This window comes from Pantherophis guttatus, chromosome 2 (genome assembly GCF_059756535.1).
Source record: "Pantherophis guttatus breed Tessera chromosome 2, ASM5975653v1, whole genome shotgun sequence".
NCBI classification, from domain to species: domain Eukaryota; kingdom Metazoa; phylum Chordata; class Lepidosauria; order Squamata; family Colubridae; genus Pantherophis; species Pantherophis guttatus.
In genome coordinates this window covers 230,746,328-230,773,750 of record NC_142064.1, presented here as the reverse complement: position 1 = coordinate 230,773,750, position 27,423 = coordinate 230,746,328, and the positions used below count along the sequence as shown (strand labels likewise).

Here is a 27,423-nt window from a genome sequence, read left to right as displayed (position 1 = left end):
GTTACTCTTACCTTGTTTATATCTTAATTAAGCAACTGCTACATGCTATATGTGGATCTACCACTGTACAGCATCCAAAAATTGGTGTTAAATGTAGCAGCTAGGCAGTTAACTGGTATGCAGTACTAGGAATATATCGCACCAATAACGAAAGATTTTCTTTGGTTGCCAATTGTTTTCTGGGCACAATGCCCAGATTTTTTGTTTTATATTCCTGGGTCCTTGAGATGAGTTTTGATGTTTTTTTAAAGTTATGTTGAGTCTATTTTTGGGACGTATTCTATAGTTTTGTAGTGCTTCCTATCTTGAAGAATCATAAAACATCACCAGTTTTCTGCACTTGCATAAGGCACTCTCGGGGAGGGGGGGATGCACAAAAATTGGACTCATTTACTATAACTTATCTACTTTACACTATAAAATTTGGAGGATATCTATCTGAAGGAATATCCATCTTGGTAGCAGCCTGGCTATAAGTTATGATTTGGAGGTGAAGCTTTGAAGATATCACCCTTTGCACAGTCTCATTTTCAAGAATCTGCAAAAGGGCATTCTTTGGTGTTGCTACTGGATTGTGGATCTCCTATAGAGTTGTGATCAGTCTCCAATGTTTTCAGGAGCATGGCAATAATTAACAGATTCAATAACTTGTTTTTTTGTTCCAAGGTCCATAGTAAGAGTGGTCTTGGAATCCCTCAGATTATCCATGTGCTTGGAGTGCATTCTAAATGGGCTTCAGTATTTCATGGCAACAATGGACTTCATATAGCAATAGCAATAGCACTTAGGCTTATATACCTCCTCATGCTGCTTTACAGCATTCTCTAAGTAGTTTACAATGTCAGCCTATTGCCCCCAACAGTCTGTTGTTTTACCAACAGTTTCTTGTTTTACCAACCTGGGAAGGATGGAAGGCTGAATCAACCTTGAGCCCATCAGGATTGAACTCCAGGCTGTGGACAGAATTTGCTTGCAATTCATTCATTTTATTTCATTTTATTAAATTTGTATACCGCCCTACTCCCGAAGGACTCAGGGCGGTGAACAGGCACGAAATAAAACACATAAATACGAAAGTTAAAACATGATTAAAATCTAATTAAATAATTTTTGCCCGAGACAATTTAAAACTCCCAATAATTTAAAACAAATTAAAATTTGAGTTTAAAACTTTAAAAGAAGGGGAAAAATTAGGAACAGGCCGGCCTGCTGGAATAGGAGTGTCTTCAAAGCACGGCGGAAAGTGCGCAGATCCGGGATCCTCCGTATCTCCAGGGGGAGCTCGTTCCAGATAGTAGGTGCCCCCACAGAGAAGGCCCTCCCCCTAGGGGCTGCCAGTTGACATTGTTTGGCTGACGGCACCTGGAGGAGCCCCTCTCTATGAGAGCGTACCGGCCGGTGGGAGGCTGTTTGTGGTAGTAGGCGGTCCCGTATATTGGAGTATATATCCGGCAATATTGCATTCTAACCACTGCACCACCAGGGAATCAACTGCTACACCTCTTTATGTCTGCGCAGATGCAATGAAATCTGAATATAAAGGACACTGTGATCATCCCTTTACCGCAGACATATCAATATCAGATCAACATGTGGTTGGTTGGCATTCTTGATTTTTTCAGAGGAAGCTGAATGATTAGGATGTTTCATTCTAGTTCCTATGGGCTTTGAGAGTGCTTAGAGATTTTTTTTCTAAGTTATATTTTCTCTCAGTGATATCTGAATGTCATTTTACATAAATATATATGCATTTATTTATTTCAATGTATATTGAATGCAAAATGGGTTTTTATTTTTTCATTTACAGTATATTGATAGCCATTTGCAGTATATACAGTTACACTTGCAGCATATATCAATTTGTTTCCAGGAATGCCATGTTGAATGATAAGGTCAATTTAAATACCAGCAGTGCAAATATATATATATATCGGGTTTCTTCCCGTGTAACTGTAAACATATCCTTAAAAGGGTAGTAGCGACGTTTCGACGAAATTGCATTCGTCATCTTCTGGCTGAAGTTCTCGGTTTGGTGCTTATGGGCAAACTGTGTGATCGTAACAGTTATATATATATATGTGTATATATATATATATATATATATATATATATATATATATATATATATATATACACACACACAATAATAATAATAATAATAATAATAATAATAATAATAATAATAATAATAATAATAATATATACACACACATGTATTTGTCTATGTAAGTTTTCACGGGTATATATGTGTGTACAGTTAATATCTCAGGTTTCTTCCTGTGTAATTGTAAATTTACTCAGGAAGAAACCTGAGATATTAACTGTACACACACACACACACACACACACACACACACACACACACACACACATATATATATATATATATATATATATATATATATGTCTTTGGTTATTCGGGTTTTCTCCCGCGTAAAATTGGAGGTGTCTTGGCAACGTTTCGACGAAGTCTCATTCGTCATCTTCAGGCTGGTGTTCTCGGCTTCGTGCTTCTAGGAGAATGACGAATGAGACTTTGTCGAAACGTTGCCAAGACACCTCCAATTTTACACGGGAGAAAACCCGAATAACCAAAGACCTACATACAAACACCGTGAAAACCTCAGAAAACACACACACACACACACACACACACACACACACACACACACACATATATATATATATATATATATATATACACACACAGTCAGGTCCAGAAATATTGGGACATCGACACAATTCTAACATCTTTGGCTCTATACACCACCACAATGGAGTTGGAATGAAACAAACACAGTGTGAGTTAACTACAGACTGTCAGCTTTAATTTGAGGGTATGTACATCCAACTCAGATGAACTGTGTAGGACTTACAGCAGTTTGCATATGTGCCTCCCACTTGTTAAGGGACCAAAAGTAATGGGACAGAATAATAATCATAAATCAAACTTTCCCTTCTTAATACTTGGTTGCAAATCCTTTGCAGTCAATCACAGCCTGAAGTCTGGAACGCATAGACATCACCAAACGCTGGGTTTCATCCCTGGTGATGCTCTGCCAGGCCTCTACTGCAACTGTCTTCAGTTCCTGCTTGTTCTTGGGGCATTTTCCCTTCAGTTTTGTCTTCAGCAAGTGAAATGCATGCTCAATGGGATTCAGGTCAGGTGATTGACTTGGCCATTGCATAACATTCCACTTCTGTCCCTTCAAAAACTCTTTGGTTGCTTTTGCAGTATGCTTTGGGTCATTGTCCATCTGCACTGTGAAGCGCCGTCCAATGAGTTCTGCAGCATTTGGCTGAATGTGAGCAGATAATATTGCCCGAAACACTTCAGAATTCATCCTGCTGCTTTTGTCAGCAGTCACATCATCAATAAATACAAGAGAACCAGTTCCATTGGCAGCCATACATGCCCACACCATGACACTACCACCACCATGCTTCACTGATGAGGTGGTATGCTTAGGATCATGAGCAATTCCTTTCCTTCTCCATACTCTTCTCTTCCCATCATTCTGGTACAAGTTGATCTTGGTCTCATCTGTCCATAGGATCTTGTTCCAGAACTGTGAAGGCTTTGTTAGATGTTGTTTGGCAAACTCTAATCTGGCCTTCCTGTTTTTGAGGCTCACCAATGAGCCATCTTGTGTAAATCCTCTGTATTTATTCTGGTGAAGTCTTCTCTTGATTGTTGACTTTGACACACTTACACCTACCTCCTGGAGAGTGTTCTTGATCTGGCCAACTGTTGTGAAGGGTGTTTTCTTCACCAGGGAAAGAATTATTTGGTCATCCACCACACTTGTTTTCCGTGGTCTCCCAGGTCTTTTGGTGTTGCTGAGCTCACCGGTGCATTCCTTCTTTTTGAGAATGTTTCAAACAGTTGTTTTGGCCATGCCTAATGTTCTTGCTATCTCTCTGATGGGTTTGTTTTGTTTCTTCAGCCTAATGATGGCTTGCTTCACTGATAGTGACAGCTCTTTGGATCTCATCTTGAGAGTTGACAGCAACAGATTCCAAATGCAAATAGCACACTTGAAATGAACTCTGGGCCTTTTATCTGCACATTGTAATTGGGGTAATGAGGGAATATCACACACCTGACCATGGAACAGCTGAGAAGCCAATTGTCCCATTACTTTTGGTCCCTTAACAAGTGGGAGGCACATATATAAACTGCTGTAAATCCTACACCGTTCACCTGAGTTCGATGTACATACCCTCAAATTAAAGCTGACAGTCTGCAGTTAATGCACATTGTGTTTTTTTCATTCCAACTCCATTGTGGTGGTGTATAGAGCCAAAGATGCTAGAATTGTGTTGATGTCCCAATATTTCTGGACCTGACTGTATGTTTTAATATATTTCATATATATATATTTTGCCTTTCAGTTCCAATCTAGGAGCCCTCAAGCAGTCGCATTCACGACAAACCATTTTATACCAAATATAATATATAATACTAAATATAATACCAAATATATGAAGGGAGGAGAACTTGTGGCTCAGAGGTTAATACAACTGCCTTACAGGCAGGCAGACCAAGTTTGAATCCAAGTAAGAGAATGGCTTATGAGAGCTAAATAGCTAAATGATGAGAGCTAAATAGCTTGAAATAGATCTATACTAGTCTCCCTTTATTTCTTTATCAGTGAAATATAAATTTGATGTGTGTGTATGTGTGTACAGGAGGCAATTTAAGTTGCTGATTCAAGTCATCATCTGTACAGTTATAATGATGACCAAGCAGACCAACCAACCAATCAACCAACCAGAGTTCAATTAAAGGAAGGTTTTTTTTTTTTAAAAAAAATGTCATTCTCCAACTTTGGACCTTAATGTTAAGTCAAAATGTCATCAGTTTGTATTCTTGGAGCTCCAGGTTAAAAACAAAAAATAACTGGCCTTGCATTGCCAGTTTGCATGCTTCATTAAATCTATAACCTTCAGTTCTGTGGGCATGTTCCCAGAAGAGACTCACACACAGTCTATGCCACAATGGTAGTATGTGATCTTCAACTACAATGTCACAAAAACTGACCTTTTGCATGCCAGTTGGATAAACATTCCATTAGTACCAATGAAAGATTATTACATTTAGCAAGCACATCATAATCAATGCACCATGGCCTTGGTTGAATGGAAGGAAGATGGCCCCTCAAACTAACCCCCCTCCTGCACATCAGGAGCTGCATTTTTCACATATAACATCCCATATTATTTGACTCTCAAGAGCAGGAGTTTTTCCCTAATAGCTTTGCAGATGAGCAAAACAGTTGCGTAGTATATTGTAGATAATTATGTTAGATTATCTCAACTGTTTATGCAATAATGGGTTTTAAAGGCACTATAACTACATCACCTGACTCCTTCATGTTTTAAAGTACATTTAAGTGCTCTACCCTCCACAGTATTTGATTATTTTATACCAGAAGGCTCTTAGTTAGAGGAGTGTTTGTTTCTAATTGAGTGGAATGAAAACAGTGAAAACTATGGACTTTATTCATAATGAATGTGAATGTGAATCACAGAAATAGGGGACTGAAAAGGTCAAAGGCACAAATAAAAATGGCTTTGTCACCTATTGGCCTTTCTCACAAAAATTCTTGTGAACATATTTTGAACAGAAAGGATATCGGATTTCAGCGTTAGCATGAACCGTTTGCCTTACAATTTTTACATATTTTGCCGCTGAAAACAGTTTGTGTTTTTGTCATTTGGTAACTCATATTTCCCAGTTTGATGTTATTTGTATTTAGTTGTTTCCTTCTGTAAAAAATACTCTAAATTTCCTACTCTGGCAATCATAAAGAACTTTTTTTGTGTTATAATATACAGCGGAGATAGCAAAGCCGGAAACCTGTGATGTGAGCACATAGAATTCTGCTTGAATATAAATAATGTTAGTAGGTTTCCACCAGGGCAGGTATACTGGAGACAAAATTTGTAAACTGGGAATTGTTAAGAATTTAGAAGAATGATTATAAAGAGGATATCACAGGACTGACATGAATTTCTTTTGAAACAATAACTTTAATATCTACACAATGCTTTTATTCTGCATAGACAATATGCCTTCTGCAGTGCAGATATTGTACAGGCAGTGGTGAACTGCTGCCGGTTTGGACTGGTTCAGGTGAACTGGTAGTTCTGACGACCAGCTGGTCCCACCCACCCACCCCCGCGCTATCCTGTCCTATATTTCCTTCTTTCTGGCTCAGGTGATTCACGTGACACAGCTGATTTCCATGCCTCCGCTGTTCTACTTATCGGGGTTGCCTTAGAAGGTAAGCAACTGAGCTTCAAATTGCTGTATTTTGAACGCTTGCATGCAAGCGTGTTAGGCACATGTGCACAAAGCATGCACACGCAAAGGGTGTGCTCACCGAACTGCTTGTTAAGCCAGTTGCAGCCCACCAGTTGCAGCAGTGGTGAAATGTAAAATTTGTTACTACCAGTTCTGTGGGCGTGGCTTGGTGGGGGGGGGGGGTAAAGTGACTGGGTGGGCATGGCCAACTTTTTTTTTTTAACTTTTAAAAGCATTTTTTCTACAACCTCTTTGGCCAAAGAGGTTGCAGAAAAAATGCTTTTAAAAGTTAAAATAAAAAAGAAAGCCTCTGATGATTGTGTGGCTCAGCTGGGCATGGAGGGAGGGCAGAGATTTTTGCTACTGTTCTCCGAACCACCTGCCGCAATCGCTACCAATTGGGAGATCTGGTCCGAACTGGGAGCATTTCACCCCTGGTGTACAGGTAAGGGATATAATGTACAATAGTTAATATTTTTAAAATATCTCTTTTTAGTGGACAAATTTAAGAAATTTTGAACAATGCATGAATCAATGGGACTTTCCCTTTCTCCCTTTTTATGACATGCTCCAAAGAAGATTTCTGATCTTGGGGAATATCCCAACTATATAAAGCTGATTTCAGGAGCTGGTCAGGCATTTGTTTTCCACCTTTTTTCTCTGAGAAATAAAATTCCTTTGGGACTAGAACGAAATGCACAGGTTAAATATCACACTAGACAACAAACCTTTTTATACTGTTGAATCACGCACATGCTTTGAATGCCACCATTCTGGAATTTCTCAATTCTGACTAAGACTTTCAAATATAACAATGTAAAGGGAAAATGGTGTGCTAATAATGCAGTGAGGGATCCTTGGTGCTTTCTGAGCTTGGTTGCTTTCTTGCAGATGTTTCATTACCCAAACTAGGTAACATCATCAGTACTATTATGGAGTGGAATTTGCTCTCATTTTATATCTCATTTTATATATTAGTGGTTTGTCTGTCAGTACTGTTGGAAGTGGTTTTGGTAGTTTTTTGGTTGGGCTGTTTACTGTTAGTTTCTTTGGCAGTTAATTGATTGGAGCATTGTTTGCTTCATGATTGTTAGTCAAATGTTAATCTTGGCATTAATCAGAGATGGGTTTCAGCAGATTCTGACCAGTTCTGGAGAACCAGTAGCAGAAATTTTGAGTAGTTCAGAGAACCGGTAGTAAAATTTCTGACTGGCCCCGCCCCGATCTATTCTCTGCCTCCCGAGTCCCAGCTAATTAGGAGGAAATGGGGATTTTGCAGTAACCTTCCAATGCCATGCCCACCAAGCCACGCCACACCCACCAAGCCACACCCACAGAACTGGTAGTAAAAAATCTTGAAACCCACCACTGGCATTAATCCCTGCTCATCTGGGTGTTGATTACTGGTGAAGTGGTGTTTTGGTCTTTTTGTTCCCTTTTGTCATGGCCACATTGGAGCATAGGTACAAGGAGGAGGATGAGACGGAACTGGGGCCAACAGAGAGGAGTGACCAGGGCAGCAGGATGAGGCAGTCCTGGGTCCCTTGGGCCTTGGAAGGGGGCTGGCAATGGAGAGAGGGTGAAGGATGCCTTAGCAAGAGAGGAGGAGAGGGAAAGATAGGCAGCGGAGCAGAGGAGCTCCGAAGCTCCGGAGAGGAGCAATTGCCACCCCCACCTGATTCTCAAACACAGAGGGTGGAGAGGAGGCGGGATCAGTGCATGATGAACTGATGGCTCAGGGGAGGGCACCCCATTCCTCATCACAAGCCTCACCTGGGGAATAAGATTTAAAGAGATGCCATGGGGAGGTGCACTTGTCAGGTGCTGTCTTTTTCCAGCCACACTTGCAGTTACTAACATCTTTTTTTTTTTTTTTGCTTGTTGATTTGCTTTGAATGTTTTGCAGATGTTGCTTATGTCTATGTGCCTGGTGAAATCCCTCATTACAACCTCAAGCTACAAATATTGTCCTCTTTCAGTAATAAAGCAGTGCATGTCACTGGAACCTACAACCCACATCATGTTAGTGGGTATTTAGGAACATAAGTTATACATTTTTATTTTTGCTAGCTATTAGTGTACTAGAAATAGAAGTTTTAAAATAATCTTAATTCAGAAGTTTCTTTTAAAGAAGTATTTATTGCAGATAAAATGTCAAAGCTTATTATTATGTGATGAATGAAGAAATTGGAAAACAAATGGCATCTTTGAAACCTGATATTTAAGCTCTGTCAGAAGAACATTTCTACATCACTGTGAATAAAGATTCCAGTTAACTCAGAATGGATGGTGTTAATCACCCATCAAGTCCAGTATTCTAGTACTTTTGGTGCCCAACTCAAACTTCTCCACTTGCGCTATTGAAAAACCAGACATTGTTTTCATTTGAGGAAATTAATGCTAAGTTACAGATCAAAAAGTTAGAAATTTGTTTTTGTACATTTCTCCCCGTTGTCTGGAAACTATGTCAATAAAATTTAATAGAAAACTGAAAGTGAAATTAGAGAAACAGTGCACTTAATAATACCCCAGTGGGAACTCATTAATATGTCAACAAATACACATATGCATGATCTTAATCCAATGTAATTCTTCAAGAAATTGCTTTTTTATTTTATATATATATGTTTTTGACAACTCTTCTGTTTTAAGTTTAAGATGGTCTCAATTTATTAAATTCCACCTGTGTAACAAAAACAAAAGATGAATAGGAAAATTTACTACTAATTTCTGATATATGAGATGCTGCATTTATGTTGTCATGAATATCTATAGTTCTTTGCAAGGTATGAAGAATCAGAACAAGAACAGGGCAAAGCACGTCAGTAATTACTAGGACAAATATCAGAGTCAACTATGCGAAACCTTTTGATTTCTTTTATTTTGAGTTCGAGTTGTATTCATCTGCCAAAGTTACTTTTCACTGCATCTGTTATGTTGCTCACACTGTTTAGAAAATCCAAGAAAACCAAGGGGACCACCTCAATCAATTCTGTAGATTATTGCACAAAAATTACAACAAAATGTTTATGAATAATAATAATATATATGAAAAGATTACTCATAGCTCACCTGCTTATTGCAAACATATTTTTTTGTATTTCTGGCAATACCGACTATATATTTTATGCTGTTTGATTTTGGAAAGCATGTATATTGAAAATAAATTCCTTTAAAAAGCAAACTTGGAAGTACATTACATGGATAGGACTTATATGAAGACAGAGCATCACTAATAATTTCTACTTTCTTTTAGAACATTCATGTTGTGTCTTAAATCTTTGTCTTTGTTTTTGGGGATTGTTTGAGTTTGATTTGCTAACTAACGAGGGAATTGTTTGGGTTTTTTTGGTGCCTTTGGGTCAGTCTCGACTCCTGGTAACGGGCCAGACAAGTCTCTGAGAAAGTGACTGACCCAATGTCAACCAATTAGATTTATACCTAAGACAGGACTAAAACCTATGCTGGCTCTCAACTAATAGGTACTATCAGGGGGGGGGAAAAAACATAGGCCCTCTCTTCTAGAGAGCATTGAGACAAGATATTTCTGCTACTTTTTTCCAGGCCTTAGTCTCTTACCTTCAGCATGATATGGATAGCAGACAGTGGTGGGATTCAAATAATTTAACAACTGGTTCTATGCCCTAATGACCAACTGAGTGGGTGTGGCTTTGGTAGGCGTGGCCAGGAAGTGTGACAGGTAGCACTCAGCCTGTCACACCCTGGGAGCAAAAATGGGTCATGGGAGGCATGCCGCATCCTGTCATGCCCCGTTTTGGACCTAAGAGGCCTCCCTGCACTTACCCGGGAGCCAAAATGGGGCAGTGTGTGGGGATTCCTGGAAGGGGCGGGGTGGGGCGGAGCCAGCCAGCAATTTAACTACCAGTTCACTTGAACAAGCAAAGGTGGAAATGGACAATTGGAAAGGAGCTGGAGGGAAGAGGAAGAGGAAAAGACAGTTACTGGGAAAATATATTTCAGCCTCCATGTCCATGAAATTATAGGTAGTCCTCAACCTACAACCACAATTGAGCCCAACATTTCTGTTGCTAAGCGAGACATTTGTTAAGTGAGCTTTGTTCCATTTTACAACTTGCCTTGGCACAGATGTTAAGTGAATCACCGCAGGTCTTTAATAAATAAATGGTTCTTAAGGGAATTGGGCTTTCCCATTGACTTTGCTTATCAGAAGGTAGCAAAAGATAATCACATGACCCTGGGACACTGCATGTGTCATGAATATGAGTCAATTGCCAAGCATCTGAATTTTGATCACATGATCATGGGAATGCCGCAAGGGTCATAGGTGTGAAATATGGTCATAAGTCACATTTTCAAGTGAATTGTTGTAAATTGGGGACTACCTGTATTTTTTACAGCATCAGAAAGACTCTTTTGCAATTGTAGTATTTTCCCAACGAATCTTTTTGAGAAAATATACTCTTGATAACATAGAATTAATGACATTCATTTCAGATTTCACCATAGAAATGTAGAACAAGTCACGTGATGTTCAGGCTACAGTGATCATAGATTTGAAGGGGCAAGATTGAAGCTGATTGCTGGTATCATGAAATAAATAACATAAATCTAGACTGTCAAGTCTGTTGATAGATGATGGAAAGAAAGAAGCAGACAATTTACAAGGTCACAATACACAGAAGTTTGAATGACTGGTTTTTGAAAAGAGTCCAAAAAGAGAGAGAGAGAGAGAGGGAGGGAGGGAGGGAGGGAGAGAGAGGGGGGGAGGGAGGGAGAGAGAGAGAGAGAGAGGGAGGGAGGAAGAGAGAGACTCAAAAAGCTGGACAATATTTGATGTCTCGCAAGTGGAGGATATGAAGAAAAAAAAAACAGGAGGACTTTCCCCCTTTTAGTGGACTCTAATAACTCTAGATATGGGACAAAACAGGTTTGCCTTTATAGCTCTTATTCAGTCTAATAATCATTCCCTATTTACATAAGGAATATAGTGGTGGCGTTGGAATATGTTTGGAAGTGAGATGTGACATTGTTGTATATCCCTTAATTTGCCTTCCAAAATAAGGATTCTTATTATGTCATTGTTTGTCCTGTTCTTAAAAATCCATATGTTGGATTTTTAAAAATTAATTGGTATGTCTTATCTGGCTTCTTCATATGTATAGCATGTTCCAGCTTCATCAGGCTGGAATTAAATAAGAGACTTTTGGAGTCATATGGCTGGAGATGGACTTTCTAATGTCTCAAGTGTATTTATTATTATTATTATTATTATTATTATTATTATTATTATTATTATTATTATTATTATTATTATGGTTGGTTGTATAGCCAGCCAGATGTTTAGGCTTTTTATTGGTCAAACAATCAGCCATATATTTGGATTGGATTTGACATTTTATCTACCTATTGAGGTTTCCAAGGACCTAGAATAGGCAGATATCATTGATATTATATGCCAGGGGTGTCACACTTAAGGCCTGTGGGCCAGATCCAGCCCATGGGTTGCTTAGAACTGACCCACAGGGTTGCCCTGGAAACAGTGAAGAACCAGTCCGCTGTGCCTCTGCCAGAGAAAATAAACTCGGGACGGCCGCACGCACCCCTTCTGAGCTCCGTTTTCACTGGCAGAGGCTGTAGAAGGTCATTGCATTCCCCTCAGCCCTGCCCAGGCCACGACAAGTGATGTTGAGCTGGCTACACACACACACACACACACACACACACACACACACACACACACACACCGAGGTCAAACACAGCCCTGGTGCGGCCTTCTATTATATGTTGTTGCAGGATTTAAACTCTATCCTTGGATAATAATTAAGGTAGCTTAATGGAGAAGTATCTCCTAATTTTATTTCTGCAACTTTTTGAGGCCGAGAGAGATCATGATTAGTCCTAATGTGACTCAATGGTCATGACTGGTCCTAATGTGACTCAATTTGATTCAAATGTGACATCTTTACCATCATACTATACTGTTTTTGGGTCCCACTAATGACAGCCTTGCAATAATCATTTCTCATAAAGAAATGATTGAGTGCCATTTCCACAGTTGTTGCCAAGATTTTCATCACAAACCAGTAAGTTGTTGCATGAAGGATGGTAACAGTAATACAAGCAGTGGTGCATTTCTTAAAAAGTCACACATCTTTCAAAATAGCCATCCCTGTATAGCAGTTTTCTGCATTATGTCTTCCACAATGGTCAATGTTCTCTTCTCTTTTTTGCTTGGGAAATAAAGGGGAAAAAATGCTCTACAGCATTCCTGCAAGTTCAGAAAAAAATATTGACTGAATTTAATACCTGGATTCCAAGTTCTAATGGGGTCAGTTTAGCCAGAACAAAATGCAAATAATAGATATTCTAACTTCTATTTAATTGCTTGCATATATTAGAGTGCTAGACACTACTTCACAGCTTTTGAAATTATAATTTCTTTGATTATATCCTGATCCACATAATTTGTCCCTAATTGAGTCTATGCCTTTCACATTTTTTAAATTCATACCATGTCCTATTCTATCCTATTATCCCATCCCTCATTTATAAACAACCTCTTCCTAAACCAGTGGAATCCTTGTGGGATATCAAAACAGTCAGTCTGACAAAAGCTATCTTGTGCTATCATGATGCAAGCTCCTCCCCTTGTGTTGTATTATAATTTCACATAAATGTCCCAAAGAATCAGAGCTTGGGATGAGATTGCATGATGATGTGAGGCGGAGTGGGTTGTACTTACCTTTACTACCAGTTCACAACAGGGCTGCACGCGCGCAGAAGCTCCCTGATGATGTCGGGGTTGGTGGGCGGAGCCTCCTGCCGGTTTTACTACCGGTTCTTGTGAACTGGTCCAAACCGGGGGCAACCCACCACTGATGTGAGGCCATCAAACAAATGCTTCTCTTGGATCTTGTATCTCAAGGTCTGACACATATGCTGCAGCATCTTCATGAACAAGTCATCATGCTTAATTGGCTACTTATCTTCCATCCCTCATTTTAAGGATATTTATTATTTTTACAATAACTCAAACACATCTAATACACCTTACTCCTTCTATTTTCCCTACAACAACAAACCTGTAAGATGGGTTGGACTGAGAGAGAGTGTCTGGCCATAAGTCATCCAGCTGCCTTCTGCCAGCATAAATGAATCTACGGAGGGCTGCACACGGCCCTCTCGAGCTCCATTTTTGCTGGCAGTGGCACCGCGGGCTGGTCCTTCACTGTTTCCATGGTAGCCCCGCAGGCCAGATCTAAGCACCCGTGAGCTGGATCTGGCCTGCAAGTCTTGAGTTTGATATCCCTGCACTAGTCCAAAGTGGCTCTAATTACTTAAATTGAGGTAGTATTTCCTGGCAATCCTAGAGACTGTCCAATAAATTTACTGCTCATAGCTTCTTAAATTTTCCTTTACGAAAATTTTTCTTTATGAAAATGTGTGAATTACCCATGATCTCCTTTGTTACTCTGCTTCAGCAAATTCCATTTCCTCGTCAATCTCTTTTTATTCAACTTCAATTTGGAAATGGTTCTGTTGACATCCTTATTTCCATGGCCGCAGGGAATCATCTCTTACAAAACAACTGCAGCATCATGCACAGTTGGAAAAAGTATTATAATATGATCAAAAATGATGTTTTTAAAGAAGGAAATGATTTGTGAACTTGCTGAAACAAAGATTAATTTTCTTAGATTTAAGAACTAAGAAACCCCTGAATCGTTGCACTTTTTTTTTTTTTTTTTTTTTTTAGAAAAAAGGAATCCTATCAGTGGTGGGTTTCAAAAATTTTTACTACTGTTTCTGTGGGGGTGGCTTGGTGGGCGTGGCATGGCTTGGTAGGCCTGGCTTGATGGGTGTGGCAGGTGAAGGATACTGTAAAATCTCCATTCCCACCCCACGCCGGGGGAAGGATACTGTAAAGTCCCCATTTCCTCCCAATCAGCTGGGACTTGGGAGGCAGAGAATAGATGGGGGTGGGGCCAGTCAGAATTTTTACTACCGGTTCTCTGAACTACTCCAAATTTCTGATACCAGTTCTCCAGAACTGGTCAGAACCTGCTGAAAGCCACCTCTGAATCTTTTCATATATTTCTGTAATATTTTAAACAACATTTTTTTGCAGGAAAATGCACCTTACCCTTTTTCCTTCACAGATAGAACAGACAAGCAGGTGTACGAAGCAGAAGCATTCAGAAAGAAGACAGAGCATTTAGCAGACTTTTAGAGTGGAAATGAAATTCATTTTATTGAAGCTTTCCATTAGAATGTCACCATGTTTGCTTCTTGGTTTGTTATAATGTTAAACCATATATAGCCTATTCCCTCCTGATTAAAAAGAATCCATGCCGGTTATGTGACAATAAAAAAAAATAAAATTAAATACCTGCAGGCATAAATAATAATCCCACCCAAATGCTGAGATTTTATTTCCTCTCATCCCTACAAATTCATTTCTACTTTAACAAACACCCAACTAGCTTTTATATATAAGCTAGAAGCTGCATTTCAAAAGAAAGTGATAAATCAGCCAGCTACAAATTTTCTGTGGTTCTCTCAAGATATCAAAAATTATGGATTTCTCAGGCATGAGAATTGATTTAAAAAATTATTATACAAGCCATCCATGGAACTGTATTTTTCTTGAAAAAAGTAGTTTGTTTTAAAGCCAAAATTCTTGATTTACACCTATTGACAAACTCAGAACCCAGGAAGAATAAATTGAATTCAGACTAACTCACTCATGGGGTGGGGGGAGGGGAAGCAGTGGGTGTAAGGACACTTCAGTCTACTTCTTTTGTGTTTGTATGGAGATGCTGCCTATTTTCCATTAAGCAAATAAACTGATATGGCTTTCTCTTCTTGTAAAAACTATAACTTTCAAAGGTAAGCTGCCTTCTCCCTTATTTTCAGTAAAATATGATGGTGCCAGATTGTGTTATAATATCAATTTGGAAGCAAAGTCTTTCTCTTTGAATTATTATATGTTAAGCTCAGTGGTAGGTTGCTCCTGGTTCTGTCCGGTTCTTTAGAACCGGTAGTAAAGTGGCGGGAGGCTCCGCCCACCCACCCAGACATCATAATTGACGATCTGTGCATGCGCAGAAGTGCTCGCATGCACGCGTGCTCCCATTGCAAACCGGTAGTAAAAGTAAGTAGAACCCACCCCTGGTTAAGCTAAATCCCCTATCAAGTTTATCTTGGTTTACAATGTTCCTTCTCATCCTCTTCTCATGTCTATATCATTTTTCTATCATCCCTACCCTTCACCCACCTGACCCAAATTTTGTTTTTCAATGGAGACCCAAGATATAAGATATAATGCCAAAAAGGTATGTGTATGTTTCAAAAGCACCACACCTTAATTAAACTGAATTTCAGCACTCCCAGATTAAAAGCTGCTCTGTTTTACTCATCTATGTGAAAAAGGAAAGGTTGAATGGATTGATCTCACTAATAAGGCATTCTTCTACTAACCAGAATCGACTGAGGATAAGGTGGTGTTTTTTTTTAAACCTACCAGCCAACTTTGTGAGGATCACGATAATTGATCGCAATGGAGATTCTCTCCATTTAACATGGTGAATATGTTGCAAATCTGTATAGGTAGTCCTCAATTTAGTGGCTGTTCAAAGTTATAACGACACTGAAAAAAAAGTGACTTATGACCATTTTTCACACTTATAACCATTGTGGCATCCCTGATCAGAATTCATACATTGGGCAATTGATTCATGTTTATGACAGTTGCAATGTCCCGGGGCCATGTGATCCCCTTTTGCGACTTTCTGACAAGCAAAATCAATGGGAAACCCAGATTCACTTAACTTACTAATTTAACACCTCCAATGATTCACTTAACAACTGTGGCAATAAAGGTCGTAAAATGGGGCAAAGCTCACTTTACAAAAATGTCTCACTTAGCAACATATATTTTGGGCTCAATTGTGGTCCTACGTGCTGTACTAGACTTGATATCCATAATTTGTTCCATGTAAATTTGATGTGATAATATATGGCTTCACAGTTGACAACTTCAGCCAGAGTTTAGGGAAGTTTAGGGAAATATTATAGCAACAATAGTTAGTGGACTTGCCAGCAGCAATGCATGTGGAATAAAGATAGTGACCATAAGTGTTTTGTATGCTACATTCAATTTTTTAAATTTTTCAGACTCCCCGCAACCCTTTTGTCTCAACCTGACTTTCCTCCCCAAATACCTTGTACTTTGTGGTTCCTTCAGGTTTCAGTTTTTCCCACCCCTGTTTGGTAATCTGACCTTAGAAAGGCCACTTAAAGAAAAAAAAAACTTAGTGATGAAATTTCTTGAAATGGAAAACAGAGTAGATGTTTATGTTGTTCTTTTTGCAAGGGCAACAAATCCAGGTTAGGCCTTTTCCTGCTTCTACGTATCCATCCTTAAGTCAGCACAATATTACAACATACACATTTACCAAACTAATTCTGCCTCTTTGCAGTCCAGATTCCGTTAAGTGGCAAGGAATTCAGAAACATGCAAAAGCCATTAATGCAGGGCCTTTTAAAGTGGGGATGTTTGGGCAGGTAATGGAGGTAATGAACAATGTGTAATTGCTTGTTTGTAAGTCAAGGATTCAGTTTGGGGCCATCATTATAGAGACACCAGATTCTGGGTTCTTTTTTTGTGTGTGATGGTTTTGACATTATTTAAGATAAAGAAGGGATAATTGAGAGAAAAAAAATTGAGAATTAAAATGAATGATTTTGAGAAATGGATGTCAAATATTTATCAAATAAATACAAATTTATTTATTAAATTTATTTGCCATGGCAAGATGGGCAACAAACAAATCTAATAAATAAATTAAATAAATAAATATTACATTACATGCACGTGTGTGGAAAGGTGGGCATGGAAACAGAGAGTGCTAGATGTCAACTAGAAATGTATGTAAGTTCTGTTTCACCATCAAACTATCAAATTAATCAACGGTTTTCAACAGTTTGCAATGTTGACCATTTCTGAAATAAAACAAATATTACTTCTAATTGTATTGTTCAAACCCTAATTTGTGCCTACTTGAGAGTTTGACAAAACCTGTATTTTCCTCCTCCTCTTCTTCTTCTTCCTCCTCCTCCTCCTCCTCCATCTCCTCCTCTTTTACCACTTCGGGTTATCTCTGGTTTACCTTCATGAGTATGCATTTTTTGCCTGAGATACAGAGATCATCTGAATTCAGCATTGGAAAGATGGATAGATATTTCAATAAATGTGCAAGTTTATATACACAACAAGGGTGTCATTTCTATGTCAAAAGGCCCTTGAGATCTGACCATGCACTGTCCATGGTAATTAAGTAATCCATTACTTACATCCCAGCAAGATGTAAATTTTCAGATTCCCTAAGACTCTCTTTCAGATTTATATTTATTACAAATATACTGCTTATTTATACAAATACCTGCTTATTTACAGGTATGTAGCATTCCCTTGGGAACAAATTCGCAGCTTATAATTCATCAGTGACCTGACTATTCAGGAACTGAATTTAGTGAATGAACCAGACTTATAGTAAAAAATAGTTTTTAAAAAAGACTGACTTGAGCAGATGTTGTTTGCTTTGTATATCTAAGTTGATGACTATATACCTAGGAATGGCAATGCTCCTTCAGGGAATAGAGATAATAAAAAATGGACTACAAAGCTGCAAGTTGTATTGGAACAAAAATGAGAAGAGTGAGGAGGGGAGAAGAGAGGAAGGAGAGAGAGAAACAGAAGAAAGAGAAAAGGAGAGGAAGAAAGGGAGGGGAAATAAGAGTAGGAGAGAAGGTTAGAAAGGGAGGAAGAAGGGAGGAGTGGGGGAAAGGAAGGGGAAGGAGAGGAGGGAAGGAGAGGAGGAAAGAAGAAAGAAAAAGAGGATAAAAGAAGGGAGGGAAGGGAAAGAGAGGAGAAGGAGAAGAAGGATTGTTGTAAAATAAGGGAGATAGAATGGTAGAAGAGCAACCCCAGGTATACTTAATTTTTTTAGGATGAAGAATGAACTAATAAGAAAGTTAAAAGAGAATATGTATAGTTAACAATGGATAAGAGACTGTACATTTAAGACATGTTTATGAGAAATAAAAAAAAAAAATGAGAAGAGGGAGAGAAAAAATTAAAAGTACAATAATATGTTTTTGCAGAGTCTTCGATGCTATCTGTACTTATATTCACTTTTTTTCCAACTAGAGTAAAAAGGAAAAGATCTAAAGCTCTGAATGTGATTCTGTAACAATTTAATCATGTACATTTTTAATATGTTTATCTAGCCCCTTGGTAAACAGTGAAAATATTCTGTTAATCTAGATGGGGGTGTTTTTTTTGATAAATTTGAAAAACAGTGTATTTGTTACTTGGAATCAGGACCAATTAATCCAATGGGATTTATTAGTTAGCATGTATACATACATACATACATACATACATACATACATACATATATACATACATACATTGGGAGACACTCAGAGTTGGTTAGAAGACCAGCAGCTATATAAATGTTTTAAATAACTAAAAATACATTAATAGTAGAAGTATGGCAGTGATCTTCCCACTCCATTTCATAGGGTTTTTTGTTCATATCTCAACTATTCAGGGAATCTTTCAGAAATTTGTGGCATAGGATTATTGTTGGGAACAAGTTAGGCAAGCCATGGGCCTGCACCCTGGAGATGCAGCTGACTGTGCAAAGTGGCGTTCAGTGATCCGAAAAGCAGACCTGCACCTGTGGGAATACGCTAGAAAGAAGAAGGGTTATTTTGGGGAAAAATATTATTGGATGAAGGCCTCCTTTTTTCAGGCAGAGAAAAGAGCCCCATTTATTGTATTTAAAACACCTCAGAATTTTGCTTATACTTCTCGGTGTCACTTTCCCTCTTGAGCCAAAAGAAATGTATTCAGTAAGAAACCCATTTTTCTTATTTAAGAATCAAACTGCTCCTTGAAGTTGTCCTACCTCACTAAATGACTGGAGTTTGGGGAGGCATCATGCTGGAGATGGTAGTATCTGATTAACTGGATTTATTATTTGTAGACAACGGTTGTTAATGAAATGGATGATAACCAGTGCAAAATGATGGTAGCATATAGTAACCTGAGGAAGTTGAAATATCAAATCACTACAGATGTTTAAACGTTAGGGGCAATTCACCCAGCACCAAACTGATTCAGCAGCTGCATTTACTTCAAGTTTATCTGCAATTAAATCTAGGCATATACATAAACCTATCCTTGATCAAAAGCAAGTTAATGAAAGTTTGGGGTTCAAGGCTGATAGAAATAATACCTACCAATTAGTATTCCTGTGATGAAAATTATTTGAAAGATAGCTTCATTGACTTTCACTTAAGGGCTGATGAAGATAAAAAGTAACAGATGAGCATCTGGAAGGCTAATTGTATTACAGCTGAAACTAATTGTGTTGTACATGTGTTGAGTTTATCAATTCATAAGTCCCATTAACTGTTCTTTTTCCCTATAGATACCCCAAATCAGTTATGCTTCAACTGCACCAGAGTTAAGTGATGACCGGCGCTATGATTTCTTCTCACGGGTTGTTCCTCCGGATTCCTTCCAAGCCCAGGCAATGGTGGACATTGTGAGAGCTTTGGGATGGAACTATGTTTCCACCTTGGCTTCTGAAGGCAGCTATGGTGAAAAAGGCATGGAATCTTTTATACAAATTTCCAGAGAGTCAGGTAGGTGAGGAATCACCCTGCATGTAATATAATATTGTGTAAATTATAATTATAATATTTTATAAATAAATAAATACCTCAGGACCAAAGTGGTATATGTGAATGTGTATGTATGCGTGTTACAGAATATTTTTTTAAAAAACAGTTCTGCATTTTATCATTTTCTTTCAAAGGTCCTTCAAGCTATTCTTGACTTTTGTAGGAATTTTCAGATATAAGCATTTAGGGGTCAGAGGAATAAATGGCATTAATACTTTGTTAGGAAAAGAAAAAACAGTGAAATTATATTGAATTTTTGATTCCCCACTGTTAGAAATCTTATATTTTGGAGCAACAATATTGAGTCTTTATCTCTTCAAGTCAGGAGTACTTCTGAAGCTGATAATTTCTTAGATACACACTCTGTGTCAGATAATTCTTGTAAATTTTTTCAGGTAGCTTCACACTTTTTAAATTGTATGGGCTGCCTTAAGAAGGAAATCTCTTGTTTTCTGATAGAGGGATCAAATGTTATTACTTCTGAAATAGTATTGAAATAACCATGAGATTTGTATTCAAGGACTGCATAGAGGTTTATGCACTACTACTCCAACAATTTTAAATAAATCAATGATTTTTAAATGTTTATGTGTTGGCCATCTTTTGCTCCTTAAGGAGTATGCTAAGCAACTTCTCCTACATTTAATTAAAATGCTCAAACAAGATTCTGTAGCACATTCTGGCATTAGAATAGAAGCTTTTGCTGATGCATAATATAATCCAAATCAGTAACTGTGGGAAAACTCTATTCTATCTAGGTTTATCTGGTGTTGTGAAGAATCTCACTGCTAAGTCCCTGACAAATTTCCAAACAATCCCAGAATACTTGGGGACATAGTTTGAAAGCCACTAACATAAAAATATACAGTCTGTTTCTCTACAATAGAATATGTCAGCTATTTAATGTTTGTGAAAGAAATGGTTTCTCACCATTCTGGAACATCCCAAGGTACAGGAAAGCTAATCTTTTGTTAGTTCAAATTCTTTGAACTAAAATATTTGATAGATTAACAAATAAGAATACATGAAAAAGAGTTAATTAAATAAAAAGCATTTGCTGTGGTTGTTTATTATTGCCTTGAGAAAACAATATGATATATTTAGATTAAAGCATTCATTGTATCCATTGTGTACCAATCATATTGGAACAATAATAATGATAACAGTTGAAATAAAAAGAGAACATTCACAGAAAATAACCCGAAGTTAACATTGTTCACTAAAATATCATAATAATGGGGAAATATATACAAAGCACATTCATTGTGTTGTTGAGGGTTTTTTCCTTGTTCCTTGATTACAAGGAGAACAAACAGAATTACATCAAGTGCAAGAAACATCATATAGTATTGTGTTTAATACAATACGGTATTTATGGTATTTATTCAATAGTAGTCTAGGTGGGAAGCCATTCATCTGCCTAAACTGGGCAGGTGGGAAGCCATTCACCTGCCTAAATCAGGCATGCCCAATTTAGTGAAACCCAGGTTCTTTGAAAATGATTGATGGAACTTAAGATATGAACGATTGAGAACCATTGCTATACATATGATTTGTGACTGAAACATATCTTACTTTATTAAATGCATTATTCTCCAGACCAGAGACAGGGAACTTGTAGCCTTCCTAATGTCACCAAAATGCAATATTCAGCATTGCTCATCACTGGATTAGTTGTTCTGAAACATTCAGAAGGCCACAGGTTTTCTATTCCTAACTGAAAGTCTTTGAAATAAATGATGTTAACTAATTTCTTTGGCTAAAGATTTTGTGCTAAAATGAACTAGATTAAGCAAATACATAGTATTAGATTACAAATTCCTATTAAATATTTATCAGATAGATTTGCTATCCAATGAGATTTTTTAATCTAAAACAGTTCATGTGAAGAATGTGAATACAAGATCACTCTATCTGATTGATTATTTATATTAAATAATCAGTCAGATAGCATCAGAATTTAGATGTTTGGTCTGCCTATATTATTCATATATTAAAGAGCACCTCCATAATTACTAATGCAATAAATTGTCACTGAGTAATTAAAGGTATTCTATTCTTCATTCATGTAGGAATTTGCTTTAGTGGTAGTGCTGCAGTTTAAAACAGAATTCTTTATGAGAAAGATTCTCCATGCTGGTATTGAAGAAAATATTGGTATTTGCTTGCATTTTCCCATTTGTCTGGATGCATATTTATGTAATATCATATAGGGAAAATTTCTGAGATTCAGTGTCACAGGAATGGATGAAACTCACGTGTGGGTTAATAATGGAAATACAAGTTTATTCATTTCTAAAGCTAAAATTATAGCTTTTGCATTGCTGAATTGTGCACATGTGTAGCAATTGTCTACTGATTAAGATATCTATGTAAAATTATCAACATATCCAATAGGTGCTAATAGAAATGACTCAGCCATATTGTCAAGATGCACATTAATTTATTTAGATTGAAACAAAGTTGATAATTGTTAAAAAACAATTCCGTTTTAAAAACATAATCTTCCTTCTTAAAATAATTAATCATACACTTACAATGCTTCAGAGTTGTAGAATATTTGGATCTTAATTTTTCTAAATGATATTTAAAAATATTACTGGCCTCTAACTAATATTCCAATTTCCTGACATCCATTGACCTCTAATTAATATTCCAAGTTCCAGCTTTGATTTTTTTTAAAAAAAAAATCCATTCCATGATGGATTCATTGTTCCATTATATTGCCTGGGCTCACACACACCACTTATGTCATCTGTTTTTGTTTCATGCCACTTGTGATCTTTCCAATTGTGGCTTAAAACAGACCCCTATAATTTGTCCAACAAAGCACAATTAAATATGCTGGTTTAGTGTGATATGCGAAAATGGGTACTGTTCTTCTTTTCTATTTATTTTACCACACTTAATGGCTTGGAGATTAGATATATATTGGGGGAATAGGGCACAGTTTCTCCTCATTTATTATACATGGATATCTTGCTTCCCATCCATGAAACGTTATTCCACCAATTCCTTCTCTTCCAATAGTTTTTACAATGAAAATTATGATATATAGAAATACGATTGTTGTACATCATGCTATGAAAGCTCATTCCAGATTTATTTCTAATTAGAGACTTTATCCAGTTTAGATTGATTATATCTCGATGTTATCCATTCAGTGGTGTCCAGTTCTTGACTATTCTATGGGGCAGTTCTCTCCACATCTTCCAATCTTGCACTACTTCCAGTTCAGATTCGTATTGTCCAATGTTTCCTCTGGGTTGGATAGAATGGCATACTTTGGGAATCACACAAAGTAGAAAGGAAAATATCCATGGTCGGGTTCCCCTCTGCTACCAGTTTGCTTGTGGGCGCGTGCACATTCATGGTGCTTCTGCAGAAGCGTCCAGGTGGGTGGGCGGGTGGGCGGGGCCTCCCACCACTGCCGCTACCGGTTTACCTGAACCGGGGCAAACCAGTAGCAACCCACCACTGAAAAGGTCATATGTGAAAAATGCAAAAGCTGATACTTAAGCAGTGAACTCTGAATCTGTAGATCATTTGTAGCTATACTGCCATCTTCCATGGTGATGAAGGACTTTTATGATGGTGTTTTCTTTGTCACATTTACTTCTTCTAAGTTTTTTCCCCTCTGAAATTTCCTTGGGGGATTATTTTCAGAAAGGTATCCTTGGCTCAGAAATTCTCATTTGGATTGGGAAAACTTGGATTCGCAAAAGTTAACAGATTTCTTGCACATATATTATCTTTATATATATATATATATATATATATATATAGATAGATAGATAGATAGATAGATAGATAGATAGATAGATAGACAATATATATCAAGATAATACATTATATATATATATATATATATATATATATATATATATATATATATATATAAAAAATTATCTTGATATATATTGTCTATCTATCTATCTATCTATCTATCTATCTATCTATCTATCTATCTATCTATCTATTGCTCAGAAAAATAAAGGGAACAAAGCAGAAGACATCTGAGATCTGAATGAATGAAATAGCCTTAATAAATACTTTGTTCTTTACATACAGTAGTTTATACACTGGTCAAACACCTAAAGGGAACACAAAACTACTATATGTAATGAACAAAGTATTGAACAAATAAGGCTATTTCATTCATTCAGATCTTGGATGTCTTATGCTTGTGTTCTCTTTATTTTTTTGAGCAGTGTACAGTATATTATCTTCATATATCAGATAATAGATACCAGTAGAAATCTAATATCTGCACATTCTGTTTTCTAGTGAATTAAAAGGCAATCTACATCAAGAGTCCTTATGCCATGAATAGGATAAAAAAAAACCTCTGTTTTCTGTCAAGGGACTTATTGGGAGGAAAATTAAACTGATCTCCATGCTGGCTTCAGGCCTATTTTGAAAAAAAAAATGGTTCCAAGCAGTATAGAATCAGTTTCCTCTGACAGTCCCATGCAAGTAATGGTGCACAAACACACACACAAAGGCATAACACCAAAATATCTACTTGTGAAATATTGTGATGTTGTATGGTAACAGCAAGCTGCTATAGGAAAAACCAATTATTTAAAGGGATAAGCTATTGCAATTTTCTTTCTAATCTAACATTGCAATAAATAGTATTTAGTATGTGAGGTCAGGGCTGGATTACAAATGTTGAGACAGTGCTTTTGTACAATATCCTTAACAAGAATTTAGCCTACTTTTTGGAAACTTAAAAATTAGATTAACCATGGATAAGCATGTTGTATGTGAGCTTTAGGAGTGGAACTGGAACTGATCTACTAGGAAGCAAAATGAAACGGATAGGAATGGATACAAAATAAGAAGTAGCTTCTGCTGAAATTTCTGAGAAATTCCATCTATTTCAATGATTAGGAGGAATGTTTCTCAGGGAATGCTTTTATCTGTCTGAATCTGGCCTATTTATTGTTGTATTCAGTATGCTGTGGATGATAACAAGAATTCAGAGCGGAGTGGAGCAATTTGGGATTTTTGAAAATAGAAGTTGACATAGAAATCTGTCTCTAAATTGCCTCATGACTCCTTCAAGATCCTCCACAAAACTGTCCTGCCATTTTATAGCAGTTGGGAATATGCTGAATGAAAAGGAAGCATCCCCATCCAACCAGATAAATGGACCAGTTTATATTTTGTTTTGCTTTCTGGCTTCCTGGTTTTCTGAGACACTTTTATGGGAGTGTTGGGTTCAGTATCTGACAGGACCGCTTTGAAATTTCAGTGATCATTGCAATCAGACTGCCATCAGCTGCTCTGATCATAGCACCCTGGGGACAGCAGTGGCAAAAACTTGAAAGAACTTAACGCTTTGCTCACCTCACTCTTTTAGATTTAGACAATTACTTATTGCTTTATTACCATTGGTTTTCTAATATTGTTGTGCGTTATATTGTTGCAAGACACCCAGAAGTGTGTTTTACAAGACGGGTAGCCATACAAAGTCTTTTAAAATAAGCATGTGAGTAAATGCACAAGTATGCAAACATTTGGCTTATTTATCTACTTGATTGCAGTGGTGAAATTAAAATAATTTAACAACCTGCTTGCACAGGACCAGGTCGGCTGTCGTGGGAGGCGTGGCCCATCCCCATCCTCCAGCTCCATCGCACATGCATAATGAGCCTCCAGTGATGGCCAAATTGACCCTGGATGAACCAGTTGTTAAATTACCCCCCCCCCCGGCTATCAAAGTGGATCCTGGGTGCTGCGCTGCATTGAAGAAATGGGAAATGGAACATCTGGCAGAGGGAAGGAGGAGGAGTAGGGAGAAGAAAGAAGGAAAGCGGCCTTCTCCTTCCCTCGTGCTGGCTGCTCCATTGTCCATTTCTCCATTGCAGCGCAGGTAATTTAACAAGCGGTTTGCCCATACCGGTGCAAACTAGCTGAACCCCACCACTGCTTGATTGGCATTGTCTGTTCTCTTAGATCAGTGATGGCGAACCTTTTCGGCATCGAGTGTCGAAAAGGGATCGCACACATGTGTGCATGCTCATCGGGGACGTGCCCCGGAAGAAAAGCTGTCAAGTGGGCACGCGCGCACTGGGAAATGAACTTCTGGTTTCTGGAGCGCACATGTGCACTGGCCAGCTTGTCTTCTGGTTATTGGCATGCATGCGCATGCGACGATTAGCTAGCCAGTACGCATGTGCACAACGGAAACCGGAAGACCAGTTCTTCCAGTTTCCAGCACTGCCGCACACACAAAAAACAGCTGATCATCACGCGTACATGTGCACCAGAAACCTGGAAGTGGAACGGGCAACACTGCGCATACCAGCCGACATGGCTCTGCGTACCACTTTGGGCACGTGTGCCATAGGTTCACCATCACAGTCTTAGATGTTTTCCTCAGAGGCCTTATCTATAGATTTATTTCTTGCCACAACATTTTCTTTTTGTCCTTTTGTACTCCCCCTTCCTCCATCTATTTGTTTGAAAATAGCTACAGAAACATCTCAAAATAGGATTTTGAGCAGGTGGAAACTGTTTTGTTTAACTATCATCTGCCTGTTTACCTATCTAAATCAGTCACGTGTAAAACATAATTTTCAGTGCAATATGGCATTCTTCCTCCACTTACAATATGCTAACTTTTCTGCAAATTTCATTACATCTTAATAAGAGAAAAATCCAATTTACAGCCATTTGTAACTATGTATTTATAAAATGAGTTTTCCCATTATTTGTGCTGTAAAGTTTAGTTGATTGCACTGTCCCAAAAGCAATGTAAGATACACTGTTCTATTTTTTGAGAGTTGATCCAGACTTGAGAGAGGCCAGATATCTTCACGCATCTCAAGCAATGTGCAAAGCCATTGCAAATGGTTAAAAACTTTAAAAATCCAGTCTAATGCAGTTTTATTTTTTAGCCCAGGATATCCTTTTTCTTATATAATTATTCTGATAAATGCTTATTCCTTTGCAAATCCCCCTTTCTTTAGATGCAAGATAGACCTGGCATATTTTTAAAACACAACTTTCTTGAATGTGCACTAATTTTCCAAGGTGATACTGCTGAATCACAGCCAAATTTATCACATAGCTGCTGTTATTATCATCTATCTATCTATCTATCTATCTATCTATCTATCTATCTATCTATCTTTCTATCTATCTATCATCTATCTATCTATCTATCTATCTATCTATCTATCTATCTATCTAGCTATCATCTATCATCTATCATCTATCATTTACATACCCATCTCTCTCTCTCTCTCATACACACACACACAATTATTATTTTAAAAACAACAGTAAATAACAACCACAATATCCTTGCTACTACACCAAACCAACCATACTATTATTCTTCTGACTAAATCTTCATTCTA

The 27,423-nt window shown here is 37.7% G+C and overlaps 1 protein-coding gene across 3 annotated transcripts in view; it reads left to right on the top strand.

Moving 5' to 3' along the window:
* The window catches only part of GRM7 (glutamate metabotropic receptor 7), a 496,237-nt gene that overhangs the window by 148,818 nt on the left and 319,996 nt on the right, over positions 1 to 27,423 (top strand). For all 3 annotated transcript variants that reach the window (XM_034431643.3, XM_034431644.3, XM_034431645.3), the window contains exon 2: positions 19,795 to 20,011. In XM_034431643.3, the coding sequence (XP_034287534.1) occupies positions 19,795 to 20,011 (217 nt within the window). The remainder of the gene's footprint in view (positions 1 to 19,794; positions 20,012 to 27,423) is intronic.